The sequence below is a fragment of the Athene noctua genome, chromosome 4, assembly GCF_965140245.1.
Source record: "Athene noctua chromosome 4, bAthNoc1.hap1.1, whole genome shotgun sequence".
Classification (NCBI taxonomy): Eukaryota; Metazoa; Chordata; class Aves; order Strigiformes; family Strigidae; genus Athene; species Athene noctua.
This window is the reverse complement of record NC_134040.1, coordinates 82,022,932-82,038,488: the sequence shown is the minus strand read 5'-3', so window position 1 is coordinate 82,038,488 and position 15,557 is coordinate 82,022,932. Positions and strand designations below refer to the sequence as shown.

Below are 15,557 nucleotides of genomic sequence, written 5' to 3'. Positions count from 1 at the left end.
CAAGGACGAGACTTAAAAATGCTCTAAAATGTAATGTATTTCAAGTTTGCCCTGCCACTATTCATGGTCCAAGAACTACATCGTTGATTTAATATTCCTAGTTATGTTGCAACATCAATCCCTTCACAGTACACAATCATCTCGTGTCAGAGGAAACCACATTACATAACACCCAGTGTGGGACTCGTAAACATCGCGGAGGTTACAGGTTTCTCTGCTGCCTTCAGACTGAAAAGGGAGTACAGTGCTGCTACAGAGAGAAGGCCAGTCCTCCCCATTTGATTGCACGGGGAACGAGCAAACACTTTTGCAATAAAAGGCTGATGCAATACATAAATATCCCTGGGCAATTTCATGAAGACATCTAAGCAGATTACTTTGTACAGTTTCAACTTAACAAGATTTCTTTGTGATAAAGTGAAAAAACCTGAGAGGTGATATTTGGAGAAAAGAAAAATAGGAGGAGCACAAGGAAAAAAACAGGGGACAAACTAATCAGCTAGAAGTAGTTGCTCATGAAGCCCAAGCACCTGGTTTGAAGGTTGTCAAGTGACTCTGGAATAGTGCCCGTGGTATAACATTCAAATCACACAACTGGGGACAGTATTAGTAACAAAAGCTTTGATTCTCAGTTAATGATAGTCTGACACGTCAACTATTGCATTAAGACATCAGTCTTGCACAGCCTTCACTTGTTTTCAAAACATTTTAAAACAACTTTTCTGTTCAAAATACTAATGCCCTCTGTGCCTTTCCTAGTGAGCCGGTATAAAGTGCCTCATGAGCCTATTAATTTCCCAAATAAATCCTCTCTAGGCAAGATTTTCTGTCATCCCTCATAGTCAGAGAACTGTCAGCATATTGCTTTATCCTGTTCAGATGCTCTTGTATTTTTGGAGATTTCACTGCCCTTCTCAGAGATGCCGACTATTAAAGGGTATATTTTCAGTTAGAAACATGCAGTCTTGCAGTTTAATAGGAAGCTGTTAACAGGTATATTGACATAACAACTCAAATCAAAATACAAATCTGTAGGGGAAAGAAAAATCAAGTGTGGCTGCTATTTCTAGTTAGCTTATTTTTACCACCAACTAATGTGACCACTTCTTTGCTCACAGTGCAGACATAATGTCCTTTGAGTAGACCTCTTCAAATGAATGACAGTTCACATTTGAGAGCAACCATGTCAGATTTCCAGCAATCTTATGAAGAATACTGTGTTAAAATACTGGTTACTTCTAAAGCTCCTTTAAAAAAAAAAAAATAAATCATAAGATACACTAATCAAGGAGAGAGGAAAAACCAGCAGAAACTAGAGAATAAACATGAACAGTCTGTGCTTCCATGCCCTACTGGCTCACATACTCCTGCTCTCTCATATATTCCACCTCCCTTCCCGAATACTCCACTTAGAATAAATAGAGAACTAGAACACTCTTCTTGATTTAAGGCTACTGGGTAAATTCACTGATGTGGATGCTAACATCATCAACTAATTAACTATGTGAGTGACTTTTACATCCATTTGTAGGACCCTGACAGAGCTGCATTAAACCTGAACAAATGTTTCCAGACAATTTTTATTCTGGGAAAAAATTACATTGCATGCTGCTACCTCTCTATATAGCGATACAACGTTAACCACAAATGACACAAAACTCCAGATATCTGCTGTTCCCAGAGTTCAGCCAGCCTTCACAGTTTGCCTGTTTCACACCACTGCTTTTATCATGGTGCCCAGACTACCAAGTCTTCTCCTAGAAGCTCATTCAAACATCCAACCACGCCAACCCTGGATACCATACTAAAAAAAGCTGAGCAAAACACATGCACTAGAGAAATTCAGTGACATTCCTGTTGGGAATTTTATCATACACATGTGCTATACACAGCCACTTCAAATGTTAAAAAGCATCTCTCTGCTAGCATGAACGCTCTGTAGCATGAACTGCCCCTACAGATTAACACCAGCAGCAGTCCAATGCTTATTTATGGCCTACATACCTCTGGGCAATGACAGATTGTTTCCAGATTTCTACAGAAGGAATGATGTGATGTCAAAACAAAAGCCATGCTTTCATTAAAACAAAAGCATCAAGAGTATAATTACCAATACAACACATCAATGATAACTTCTAAATTAAAGACAGTATTGGTTACCAGTCCAAGTCCTCCTCACTTTGGTCTTTTCACCTGCCACCTTTACACAGTCAGACTTGTAAAGTAGAACAATTTCCACCCTTAAGTTAGGTTCTGGTCTCCGCTCCAACAGGCTCTAAAACACTGTACCACATCTAGTTGAAATGCTCAGTTCCTGAAGACTAGATATCAGTACTACATGTAGCACAGTAACTGGAAAGAATCACCACCTAAGGTCCTATCTTTCTTTATACCAGTAAAAAAAAAAGTTAGCAGTGAATTTGCAAGACTCAGTGATACAGGCATTCACAGAAGATTTGATATCTCACTGGCAAAAAGAATACCCCATGACCCCAGAAATCCTCCCACTCCCTCTGCAGTCCATACACGGACAGCAGTTACGAACTCCTGTTCTTTGGGAAGAATATTAGACCCACCCCAAGATATTCCATAAAGCAAACTGTTTCCCATACACAGCTTCTCTAGTTAACAGGTGCTCAGAAGCAAGAAATACACAACTGTCTGTACATTAGAGTGTGTTCCATCAAGTTATGTTGAAGTGCTGGGGTACTGCCCAGTACTTGACATTGTACCTGACTGGCTGGCCATCTCTGAGCTTGCCCGGTACCACAGGTTTCCTGAGCCTCTATCTTGTGCACTGTTGCTGGATTACCAGATGAAACATTTATCACCCATATTTTTGTTTGGAGATTCAAATCAAAGCCTTCCTTTGCTTATCATGTACTAGGAAGGTCTGTGTAGTAATGTCTATGGTAGCTAGAAATTATTTTCTTTAAGCAAGAGGTTCAATTTCTAAAAAAAAAAAAAAATATTACATTTCTTAAAAGCATTCCAAACAGCCTGAACAAACTACTTGCCAAGCACAAATAAGAACAACCTCACTTCTGTCCCCATGCTTTTGCATTGACCATTGCCTTACCCCTAAGCACCGTCTTTTCACATTCCTCATCCACACTGTTAGCTTCCACAGGTTTTTCAAAACCCATGTGTGTCTTGTGTAAGCGTTTTTCAAAGAAAAATCCTTGCTCAACATTTTCTCTTGTAGGAAGATGCAGGCTGGTAAAAACTTTCTGCCTTTCTTCCATTTTCTGGAAAGCCTTGTCTACACATGTTAAATTCGTGCTCACTTCTTTGATTAGTAAGAACAGATCAGCCTGAGTATTTAATCGAGCTTCCATTTCTTCTCTTACTCTCTGGATTTCCTCAAGCACGGTTCTTATATCCAAGTGACTGGACTTCACCTCTGCTCTGAGATCTTCTTTCACCTGTTGCTGGCTCCTCTGCAATGCTAACACTGTTCTGATTTCCTTTTGAGACGTTTCCACGTCATGCTTTAGTTCCTTCTGTCCAGCCTGCATTGCCTCCTGGCTAGCTTTCACTTCTGCCAACAGAGCAGCGAGGCACTCCATCCTGATCCCACGGGAATCACAGGACCTCTTCCAGTGTCACAGCTTCCAAGCAGTCAGGGACATCTGTGAGCTGGTCGCAGATTTCCCTGGATAGCAAGAGAGCTAGCACATGTAGCCCTTGGTATGATACCCTACCTCAATTTACAGTGTGCTGCACTGAAGGTACTAAGTAAAAGTCTAGCACAAGGCGAGACAAAGGCACTGAATAAAATACTTCAGTAAGCAGAGCTCTAGAGCCAGAGCTTCTTCTCAGGACTCAGCCAGAGCACTAATCAGTTTAATTGGCAGATTATGCCACACCTGAATTTTTTAAAATCTTTTGCTGACATCATTGTATGTGGGACGTCACCCCAAAAGCCACTCCCAACAGTCATTTGATCTGTGCATCAATCAAAGTATGCCCAGGCATCAGTTACTAGGTTGTTGCAACACAGCCAAACAGTCTGCAAGAACGAAGTGGCCCTTCCTTTCCAACACAAAGGCTCAAAAGGAGCCCGAACTGCCTGCAGGAGCTGAAAGCCAAACAGTTCCACAGCGCTTAGTTATTTCAACTGTGTATTCAACAAGGTGATTATACACCTGTCCTTCTGCTAATGTTTGCAGTGAGGGTTCAGGAGTACATCTGTGAGCACGTTGGACGTTGTTAGCTGTGCGCATGAGGAGGGTACTCGGTGGGAGCGGGGCCATGTGCTTTGAGCAGCTTTTGGAAGAACCCAGATCCTGAGGAAGCCCTCTAGTCTACAAACAGTAAACAGTTTCCAGAGCAATACAGGAAAACTGACTAATGAGGTATTTTTGGCAGGCTAAGAAGGCTAAGCCTTTTACCTGCCAGGTCTGAGTGTTAACTTTTCTCCATAAAAGCTTAGGCTTCTTACTTTTCAGTACAGAACTCATAGTAGGTCTAGGCTCCATGTAATAAAAGCTAGATTAATGACAGGTTGTTAGCTGTTTTGTTACACAGCAATTTCATTACCAAAACTGAATCCAGTAACTGGAAAAAATGCCCAACGCAACACAGATCTTAGTCTAGAGAAGGCATCAGTGTCTGCCTTCAAAGAGGTAAGCTAGTATTCAGCACAACACCCATCATTCAGAGCGGGACTCATAGTAACAGACAAGCTGGAGCTCAGGAGAGCTTTCACACCACACCTTTCACCCTGTCATGCCTCCAGGATGCTTGTGGAGACAGTGATGATCCCACAGACACCCCAGAGCAGAGGACCTATGCTATCCATCCAAAACCTCAGGAACCCCCATCAGCACCATTCTGGGCTGGGAAGCATTATGAAGAATGCCAATAGTCCATGAACACAGACACAGGATTTCCAACTCCCCACAGTGCTGCTGGGCAGAGAGCCAGTCTGGGGAGTCCCACTTGCAATGAAAGTTTACTGCTCACTTTCCAGTTTGCCTTCTACACTAGTCCAGGCATACTCATGGGACCTGGAAGGTATCAGAGATACCTTCTCCACACAGAAGCACCTCAGGGCTTGCAGGTACCCTCCAACTGTCCTGTTATCCCAGCAATTATCGCCACCCCTGCTGGACACAGGGCCAATGACAGGTTTTTTCCAAGTCTGTATAACCAGCCAGAAGGCCGGACATGGGCTTTCTGATGGGACTTCCCCAACACAGCTACAGGCTGCAGGTGTAGTTCCTTCCCCCCTCAGCCCCTTGCCCCATTTCCAGCTGGACAGTTATCCCAAGATCTCCTAAGCATTATTGTTCACATACTGTCCCCACTGAAGACCAGTACCCAAAAAAGTCTGCAGAAGCACCATCTGAAATTTGTGTCCAGGTAATACCTTTGACAAAAGATTTAGGTAGGTGAAGAGAGACAAGTATGAGCACTAATAATACTTCTGCACCCTAGACTAACACCTGCAGTAATTCAGCTCAGCAGTAGAACTCTTCATTCCAACCTTCACCGTACTCATGAATGGAGGTGAAGCACTTGCAGAGACTGTCAGACGTTTCCTGGCAGCAAAAGAGAATCCAGCTGAACTGATGTCCATGGTTCAGTTACAATACAGGTAGAGAACAGGTCTCTTTCTGTGAGAGGGAAGGTATTTCACCAGGCTCATAGATGTAACCATCCAAGATCTAACTCTTCCTGATGGCTTTTGGTAGTATAAACACAGAATGTGTGTTGGCTAAGAAGAATAGCTCGAAGTGCCATCCTGCATAAGTTTCATTCTTCTGGTGATTTTAAAGGTGTAATACCATGAAAAGTGCATGCAGTGATTTCAGATGGGGTAAAAAAAAAGATGGGTTTGGGGTAAAAGGGGGTATCCAACTGATCCCTGCAGAGGAACAGGCTTCTCCAAAATCCTAACTGGGACGTTACAGAGGGCTTTGGGGGGAGGACCCCTTCTCTATTAGTTATATCGAAAGTCCAGCTGGCAATGCCTGGGTGACTAAACTGGGTGCTCCAATTGTGATTCCTGTCCAGTGCCACCAGCTCCAAAGGCTGCAGCCTCCTTTCTATATGTGTGTACGCCCTCCCCAAATGCTCTCTGATATAATATAATATAACGTGAAGAAAAGTTCTCCTTGGAAACTGATCTCTTGCTCTATATGAAAACATTAATTCCATCCAGAACATAATCAATGTGTTTGGTACATTACTCATTCAAACTAAGGTGACTAAGGACTCTGGTACAGATAATGCTCTTCACGTAGCTTCCGGGCAGGTTTCTTTTACTTTTCTCCACTCTGGAAGACACTCTTCAAAAACTTACTTAAAATTATATTTGTAGGTAGATACTGCAAAGCAAACCGAAAGTCTACAGAGGTTGCTGGTACTTTGAATTTTACAACCTGTCTTTCAACAGGCAGACTCGGTAGTTAATGACACACAAACAATAGCTTTCAGCAATGCACAAGCTTCCCAACCTAGAATTCATTGTCTTAGAATTACCTGCTTCTGCTCCAGCCAAGCTACCTCTATCCTTGATGCATCTCAAGTATCTTAATGTTTTCCCATGTCTAGGGAAAAAAACCTCCTGATTTCATAGACTTACAGAAATCAAACACTGATGAGAATTTCCTCTCAAGAGTAAATTAATGATTAGAGCAAAACAACAAAAAAAGCACGCCTTATTTAAATAAAATCTGGTCTATTTGGATGGGATATGCTTTGTTGGAAGGGTGGGGGGTGTCATTTTTTTAAAGCAAAAGTATTTCTTTTGCTTTATGGAAACACAGAAATCTTTTGCACAATTATCTACCAGCAAACACAGAACACCCCTACTTCTATAACTCCATATAAGAATAAAATCTATTAAGTTAAAATATTTGAGTAGCACCATGCATAGTTTCAAAGTCAACACAGAAACTCACTAAACCACAGTAACAGTTATATTTTACAGTGTTAAGTAATACAGCACATTTGAAGTATTAAACTATAAAGTTTACACAAAGCTTACAATGAATCTTACAAAAGTTCCAGTACTTTTACCTTCGGGGTGGTTTCACATTGTGTAAGGCCGACCATTTTGTACAGCCAGGACGTGGGTCAGACTTAAAACAGCAACCAGATATTTTCACTTCCCAAACATGAAAGAGGAAGCATCTAGTTGCACCTACATAATGACTTTTCCCTTTTTCAAAAAAGTCTGATTTACACCTAACTAGAATTGATAACTAAACACACTCCCTCAGTATAAAAGCAAACCTCAAAAAAAATACCCCCAGTCTTGGACTTCTTGGCATTAGACTGGCAAAGAGTCTGAGAACTAAGGAGAAAAATGAAATTAAAAATGAAAAAATAGAGTAAGCACTAGAGATGGCTACAGAACTGAGTACTTGCTACATATAATAGAACGTAACTATACATTCTATTATACATATAATATAATGTAACTCTTAGACAAGAATATATCCTTGCAAACTAGGTATATAATCATCTTTATGAAATCAGTCAAGTCACAACTAGAATACTGAAATAAAGGTAAGGAAAGGCTGCCAACACATCTCACCATACACACTGAACCAAGTTATGGAAAGCATTACAAAACAAGTATCCTGTACAATGTCAACAATCATGAAACACTTGTAAGTAATTGTGTTCAGTGGAGTTGTGAGCTGGATTAAATTTCTCCAAATACACTCATAAAAACTAAAGTAAACTTTTTTATCAGGGCCTGAAGAACACACACCTACACTGCTAACCTCTACTCTAGATGCTTTATCTTTTTCTCCTGCAAGTGAGCTGGTCCCATCGATGCAGTACTGTGTGACCTGCAGGTCTGATGCTGAGGTTTTTCCTTCAGGGGTCACCAAATCACATTCTTGCATCTGAACCAGCCCTCCAGTGAGCACATAACTTTCCCTTGTATGTTAATCTTTACACAGCTAGTTCTGAAGCCTCAAGAAATCTCTACAATTCTCCCGCCATCCTCCCCCCCCCCATGCGTACAAGCTATTCAAGCAATGCAACGGAAAGACTGATCAACCATTTGATCTCTCAGATTTTATTTTAAAGTTTACCTCATTACAAGCTACGGCACTTCAGAGGGGGAGACCTAAGAACACTGTACAAATAAGGAAGCTGTTGGGTTTAATCCACAGCAGTACCAATATTATCTTTGAGAGGACTTGGAAATTTGACTAGCTGTAAATTACCACTCTAAATTCTTCCAAAACTGCTCTGGGCTATAAACCCAGGAAGCAGTTTCAGACAAATATACAGGGAAAGCAGTCACAAACCTAAATTAACGGTGTCTGCATAAGACCTGACAGGCTAGACTTGGATAGGAGTCTTCAACCCCCCCCCAGCCGCTCCACAGTTTGAACAACTGTAATTTCTGCCTGCATCCAGCTTGGCAAGTGGCAAATGCACATTTTCTTGCCGTGTCTCTCAGAGTCCAGGCTACTGACTGTACAGACTCCTGAAGAAGTGATGTTTTGTTTCTAAGCTCTGCCTTAGGCCTGTCTGTATAAGCCAGTGCAGACAGCTCTGACTTGCTCTGTTCACACTTCAAGCACACCAGTCATGAGCCTGTTCCAGACCACAGCAAAGTGACTACATTTGTCAAAGTTGTGCCTGGATAATTTGCCCAACTGAAATGCTTAAGATGCTGTACCTTAGGAACTTTTTTAGCCATTTATTTAGCCAGTCTTGTCTCAAAGCAGATAAACAACACTTCTCCTCTGGCATCTCCCCATGCATCAACAGAGTCTGAAGCTCAAGACAACTAAATTCTTCCTAAAGCAGCATGGCAGCTCTCCCTTTCCTTTACTCTTACTATAACCTTTTGAATTTCCCTTCTTTAAGGTCAGGCATTAGCCTGTGTCCAGGAACATCAGCTTATTTTAACTGTTATCAAATCTTTTTGAAGATTTGTTCTAAACAAATAACAACCACTGCCACCAAAAAGGCTTTTAAAAAAGGTTGCAGGAACGGAACAAAATTGAACTGCAGGCAGGTAAAACCTGACCTAGATGTTTAAAATGACTCAGCATGATTAAAACATACACTGCAGAAATCTGTCTGCCTTTCTTTGGAGGGGTACAAAGGTTTTTCAGCATAGTTTTTCCTAAATGTGGGTACAGCCTGAAGGGCGAGTGCAGAATCATCACATAGTATTCGAGGTATTCAGTCTGAAATACTGTTTCTGAAGTCTGTGTCTATCCTCTCATGCCAACTCATACATCGACTTACAGTATTACAGCACTGACTTCTAGCCTCAGTACAGCATTTTAAATCCATCCCTTTTTGCTCCTCACTTATCACCAAATGGATATTCTCTTTATACACACGATAGAGAACAGGAAAGGGAAATCTTAGATGTATTTACACTCTTCAAAGAGCTCTATGCCTGTTTAATGTTTTAATCGCATGCTTAACACATGTACCTTGCAGCACTGACCACACAGGGTTTCATGCTGGTAGGAGCAAGTTCTGGAGCAGAACCTATTCGCATGTTAAACACTTCCCTGTCCGTTACAATGCTCATTATTAGGTAAGAAACCAAATGTTTATGGACAATGCCAAGTCCTGCAGCCTAAAGCTGTTACCTAAAAACAGCTCTTCAGTTGCTTGCTGACACAACAAACAGAGCATGAACCAAGGGTGCCATTTTGTTAGTGTCCTTTACACAGAAACGGATGCAGAAGGAAACCTGCAAATACAGACTGGGAAGAAACTAAGAGACAAGCAAGATAGCAAGCGAGGCCCGTTTTCTAACTGCGCACCTTTCTAAGTGAGCTTTTGTACGACCTCCACAAAAGGCTTTGAAACGCCAAGCAGTCCTTAACTACTTCTGCACAAAGGTTCTTCTTGAAGACAGATGCGAGCCTACTCCTTGCCAGTTAATCTGACACAGACTTCATAATCTTTCAGGCTCTGAAGTGACAACCTACGGCGTGTAGCAAGCCCTCCGCCCTGACTTTTTCTGTTGGGTTATGAACATGCCCCTGCTGTCTCACTGCAATCAGGAGGCACTGGAGGCAGCCATGAATCCAAGGCAAGCAAAGTACCAACAATGCAACTGCGATGTACACTAAGGCTCCTAGATAAGCCTCAGTACATCACCTTTCCAACTCCTACCCTAATAGGCTCTCACGCACATGACAACCTTTGACCTGGGTTCTCCATGTGCATACGCCTATTAAAATTAACCACCTGTTAAAGCCTCAAGTATTTCTCAAGCAAAAAGGTCCCTTCATCCAAGTGATTAATGCTGATGTGTCCGTTTCCCTAACGTGTCACCCATCCTACAGAATATGGTTCTTGAGCTTGTACAACTGTTTTAGGACATTGTCAAACGCCCTACTGATTGTCTGAGACAGTATTTTTCCCACTTTAGGAAGCACGTTAATGACACACGCTTTCATTTGCCAGTAATTTGGTATGATCTGTTACTGTACTGATTAAGCATACAGAATTTCTATGTTGCATTAGCCTTACATTTCTGAAGATTATGTTTTAAAACCTACATTGAACTTATACAGAAGCTTTGCAAGGAGCTAGATTATGATGTTTGTAAAGATACTGAACTACCTCTGAGAAAATGCATTACCTTCCAAATTGCTGGTGGCTTCCAAAATAAAAGCATAAGGACAAGTATTAGCTCAACTCATGTCATCGCTGCAACTGTGTCAGCAACCAGCCTGTGTGTTTCTTAAAGAGCAAGTTTTGAAGGAAAGTGCAGTGATCAAGACTCTCCAGAACAGCAGAGGGCACAGTTCAAGTGTTACGTGTTTCGTTGCCATTTCCACCAGTAGCTGTTTCTTTTCCAGTCTTGATGATGACAAAATTTGTATTGGGTGAGATGAAGGCAGGAAAGAATTTTAAAAAACACTTCAAAATTGCAATGTCCAAATTTTCTAGCAGATTAGAAGATTGGAAGGGATAATCTTCACAAGCTAGGTTTTACAAAGGACTTAAAGGAGTCCCAGTCCTGAACATTAGGTGTGTAATTACTGTACCAGACAGATGTCTGCCTGTTAAATGCACAGCACACATGCAAACCTGACTAATACTCAATCTCAGCATTGTGCCCATAACAATTTTTACCTTATGTACCACATGCCTATCTTACACAGAACCACTAGCTGAGTTTTGAACACTTAATGTACAAAGTGATTTGGTCTTAAGATGGCATTTACAGTGTATTTAGTCAAGTCTACTGGAACTGTAACATCTAGAATTGAGATAGATTTTCATCTAGCCAGTACATATCAAGCATGAATATGAACCACACAAAGATAAAAATATTACTAAGTCCACCATACATTCAGAGATGACTGCAAACTAAATAACAAATTTGAAATGTTATGCAATTCACAGAAGACAACTCTTAACATGCACTGCCTAGACTACCAGTAGACCAGATTTGTTCTGGCTATTTTCTAAATAACCAAGAGCAATATAGATGCTTGATTTCTTAGCTTGTTCTGCATTAGGACAAAGCCTGACACATGCTAGTTAACCACACAGTGCTACATACCACTGTCTGAGCAAAACAAAAAGTAGGGGGGAAGATGGTAGAACTAGTTTAATTATACTAGTAATGCAAAACCTAGAGCATGGATATTTTGACGTGAGGGGGACTGCACGTATGTACGCTGATGAATCAACTCCTCGTGCATCTTAAAAATAATAATGCAGTGAGTGATCCATTTTTAAGCACAAAGCCAACAACAGGATGCAAAGTGATTGCATGAGGATGCGTTACAGTGTGCTGCAGCCTTGGCCAATAAGGACCAAGTTAAAGTTCATAAAATATCTCAATCTATCGTCCTTGCTTTGATATTTGAATTTTGCTAAATCAGTTAGTCATATACCCCACAGGCAATCTTATATCATTCCATTCCCCAACTTTTGAAGGAAAGAAGAGAAAATGCTATATCTGGAAGCTAGCAATTACGTTTACCTAAGGGGTTTATGTTTAAGTATTTTAAGTTCTTAGTTCAAGTGTTGCTTTGGGTAGGCAGACATCTGAAGCAGTTCTCTCTCTCTGTATACCTTCTTATAGATGTAGTTGTGCCTTGCATCCTTGAAACACACAGCTGCCCAAAGAACCAAGCACAGGGAAGACAACTGATATTCCTCACTCCTCTCTGTTCTTATTTCCTCTCTGACCTGTCTCTCCATTTCCACCTCCTGTACAAGAAGTTGCTCCTTGCTGTCTGGTGCCCTCTACTGCTTCTTCACAAGTACAGGACACAGCATATTTCTGACCATTCTGCAGCTTCTAAGTCTACAAAGTCATGCATGCCCCAGAGTCAACTGGGACAGGGAATCCCACCATGACTTGCCCGACCCCATTAACTGTCTTGCCAGTGCAAATCTTGATCCCTTTTTCTTATCTCCGCATCCTTCTTGGATACATTCAGGGCTACCAATTTCCCTGTTGTCAGATATTTAGATGTGCTGTACCTTCACATCTGGTAAAGACTCCATGAGGGCAGTGTGTGTGTGGGTGGCATCACAGAAGCTGTCTGCTATCTATCCACAGATGCGTGGGCACGTAGGAAACCCTCACGCAGCACCAGACAGCAGAACGATGTGTCAAGGCCACTCTTCTCCTTTTCCAGCCTTTCTGACGAGCCCAGCTCTCAGACGCTGGTCCATCAGGGGTGAAAGGGCTGAAGCACAGCCAGATAGGAAGGAGCCATTTGAGTTGCAGTGGTTGAACCAATTCCTTCCTTAATACTTTAGTCAACTCTTTTGTTGACTCCCATGCTCAGCATCAGAAACACAGGCCTGGAAGAAACCTTCAGAAGGCATCTACCTTGCCCTGATAAGGAATAATGTAAGAACACCATCTAAACATAAAATGCATTTCATCAGATTGTTCAATTGTTTCAAAGTCTCACCACAAACACCCCCATGCACTGTTTCACGATACCTTTTCTTCCAGCTCAAATCTGATCTGACCTCAGGTAATTAAATCACTGGCTATAACCTCTCTATGTGCCACATGTTTCATGCAGATACTAACGGGCTAGCAGAGAGCAGTCTGCCTCTAATTCAACATTGCAGTTCTTCCTTCACAACCTACACATGATTAGTTAACTGCCAGAACATTTATTAGTTCAGCTTATATGTTAAATTCAAGAACTTTGTATTTCCAGTTTGTCTGAGCTGTTCAAAGTCTTTCAGAGTAAGAGTCTATGTAAGGCTCAGTAACTTACAAGGAACCACAATCTTCCCTTGAAGACAACTGTTTTACAGAGACCTATAAAATACATTTTGACCACAAGACTAGCATATTAATACACAGCATCATTTCTTGTGCATTATCTGCAGCTATTTTGGATGGAGAGGACAGAGTGGCTTTTAATTTGAACTCAGAAGCTATTCATTCAATCACGCTACTATGAGCTGATGTTATATGACTTTAACAAATGTCACTGGACTTAAGCATGGCACTGAAATGCTGCCTAAAGGAAATTATGGAAGAAAAAGGAGGACAGGCAGTGGGAATTTAAAGAGGCTCTGGAGCCTTGGTTATATTTGGTATTATTCCCTTTGTGCCAAAATGGTTTCTGAATGTATCCAGCAACAGCTTCCTGTTTTTATGAACTTCTACATCCATTTAAAGACAAATCCAGATTACACTCAAATTCATTGATGTTGTTCTTTAAAAAGCTAGTGATAGCACTTTTAAGCATGCAGGAAACACTGTAATCAGTGCTAAGTTATCCATGATAGTCATACTTTATCTGCCAAAAGATCCTCAAAATAGGTAATTGCAACTTGCAATCTCAAGTTACAAAATAAATAGCTAACACACAAATTCACCTTTTGGTGTATCCAGATTCACCTTTTAGAGAAGTCATGAATTTCAGGGTATGAAATAGGGTACTAAGACAATTTAAAGACAAAGATAGGACATCAATTTTGCCCACAGATTAAGAAAAAAAAAAAACAGTGATCATATATACATGATTAAGCTTATAGGTTTGAAATGAACTGAGAAAAAAAGTTTACAGCAACAGTTTGACTTCCCAAATCCCTTTAAGAATCAGTCCTAGAGTTCAAGAGCTATGTAGAAAATGCTAACAAAGCATTTTCAACATTGTTCGCTATGCTATCACCCCGTGTCCCTCCCCAGCTACACTGACTTCATTTGATGAGTTCAGGTTCAGTCACCATCCCAAATTTGGTGTTCTCCCATAATTAAAAAATAACCAAGCATTTACTTTGCTAAGTGTGTGAAAATGACGGTACAGATCAACAAGAGAGCAGAGGCTTACATTTTGCTTATGTGCAGAGGACTACTCTGGCATGTTTAGAAAATCATATAAGGGAGGCTCCATTAGTTCTTCTATATGTAAGTAGAGGATTATCTATTTCTACAACTGTTTCATAGCTTGGTAAGAATCTGGGTTACTCTAGACCAGTACTGTTTTTCTAAGGCATTAGAAATGGTATTTTCACGTATCCACCTGCACTGGGTTCGTTATATTTAAAAAATATATAGTATCATGGTGGAAGTTACTTTTACTTCTATATATATTACTATTCCAATTTACAGTTTAAGCATCTGTGCTATTCATCCTTTTGATTATACATTATCAACACAGTTAACATGAAGTCTCTGCAGAATGAAGGAAAATTTAAGCAGTCACTAAAATTAGAGATAAGCTCACAACTTTGGGAAAATGTATTTTAGGAGACAGCAGCACAGCATGTTTTAAGGAATAGTTGAACACGCATCTAAAATTAACCCTGAAAAGGTACTTTAAAGCTACCCTGATGGTGAAACAATTTGCTAGTCAACAAAACAAAACAGCATCTTAATAGAACCTTTTCAGTTACTGCCAGTTAAAACCATCCACGTGAACTCAATCTTTCATGCTGCAGTGAAAGCGCAAGACAGAAAACATGGCATCTCCAGTGCCGCGTAACAGCTGTAAGTGTCACTGGAGCATTGCCTTTTCGAAAGGCACAAAATAAGCACTTATACAATTCTTGGCGGTCACTGTGTCATAGTTAATGCCCTACTTGTGTATTTCCTGTTACGTTAAACAGTTTTCCTGTTATTAAGCAGCAAAGATGTCTCCCCAGGGACATGCCTAAAACATTGCACACCATTGTTTCAGGAACAGACTGAGCACAACCCAACAGAGCCCATGTGGAAACATCTTGCCAAGCTGAGAACAAAACAGAACAGGGCAGCACCCAACGCTTTTGTTAGCCACAAGATATAATACATCCCCACCCTTTCAGAGGTGCACGCTAATTGCTGACTGCCCCTGAAGTTAAGGGACTTCTCTTCCCTGTGACTCCTAGCCAAACTGCACCACTAAAGACTGCTTTGGCAAAGGCGGCCTGACAGGTACCAGTGCTCCCCTCAAGGAATGACTGCTTGCCATGCCTGCTGTGGAGTCTAAGCACTTCCTGTGGAGCAAGTTTTAAACATTCATCACATCATTCTTTGCATTTAATGCTCCCCTGAGTCTCATCTGCTTAAGCTAACAAACAACCATGAAGATGGCAGAATCACATTTTTGCTTAATTCAGTGGAGAGC

General features: G+C 41.0%; 1 protein-coding gene across 6 annotated transcripts in view; it reads right to left on the bottom strand.

Moving 5' to 3' along the window:
- The window catches only part of MTUS1 (microtubule associated scaffold protein 1), a 115,247-nt gene that overhangs the window by 29,104 nt on the left and 70,586 nt on the right, over positions 1-15,557 (bottom strand). The window contains exons 3-4 of one of the 6 annotated variants that reach the window (XM_074905889.1): positions 7,701-7,714; positions 7,158-7,164 (exon numbers count right to left, since the gene is read on the bottom strand). The exons of 4 other annotated variants lie outside the window; for them this stretch is intronic. In XM_074905889.1, coding sequence (XP_074761990.1) covers positions 7,158-7,164; positions 7,701-7,714 — 21 coding nt within the window. Of the gene's footprint in view, positions 1-3,079; positions 3,194-7,157; positions 7,165-7,700; positions 7,715-15,557 lie in introns of those variants that run through there. One more of the 6 variants, XM_074905891.1, reaches the window with a different exon arrangement.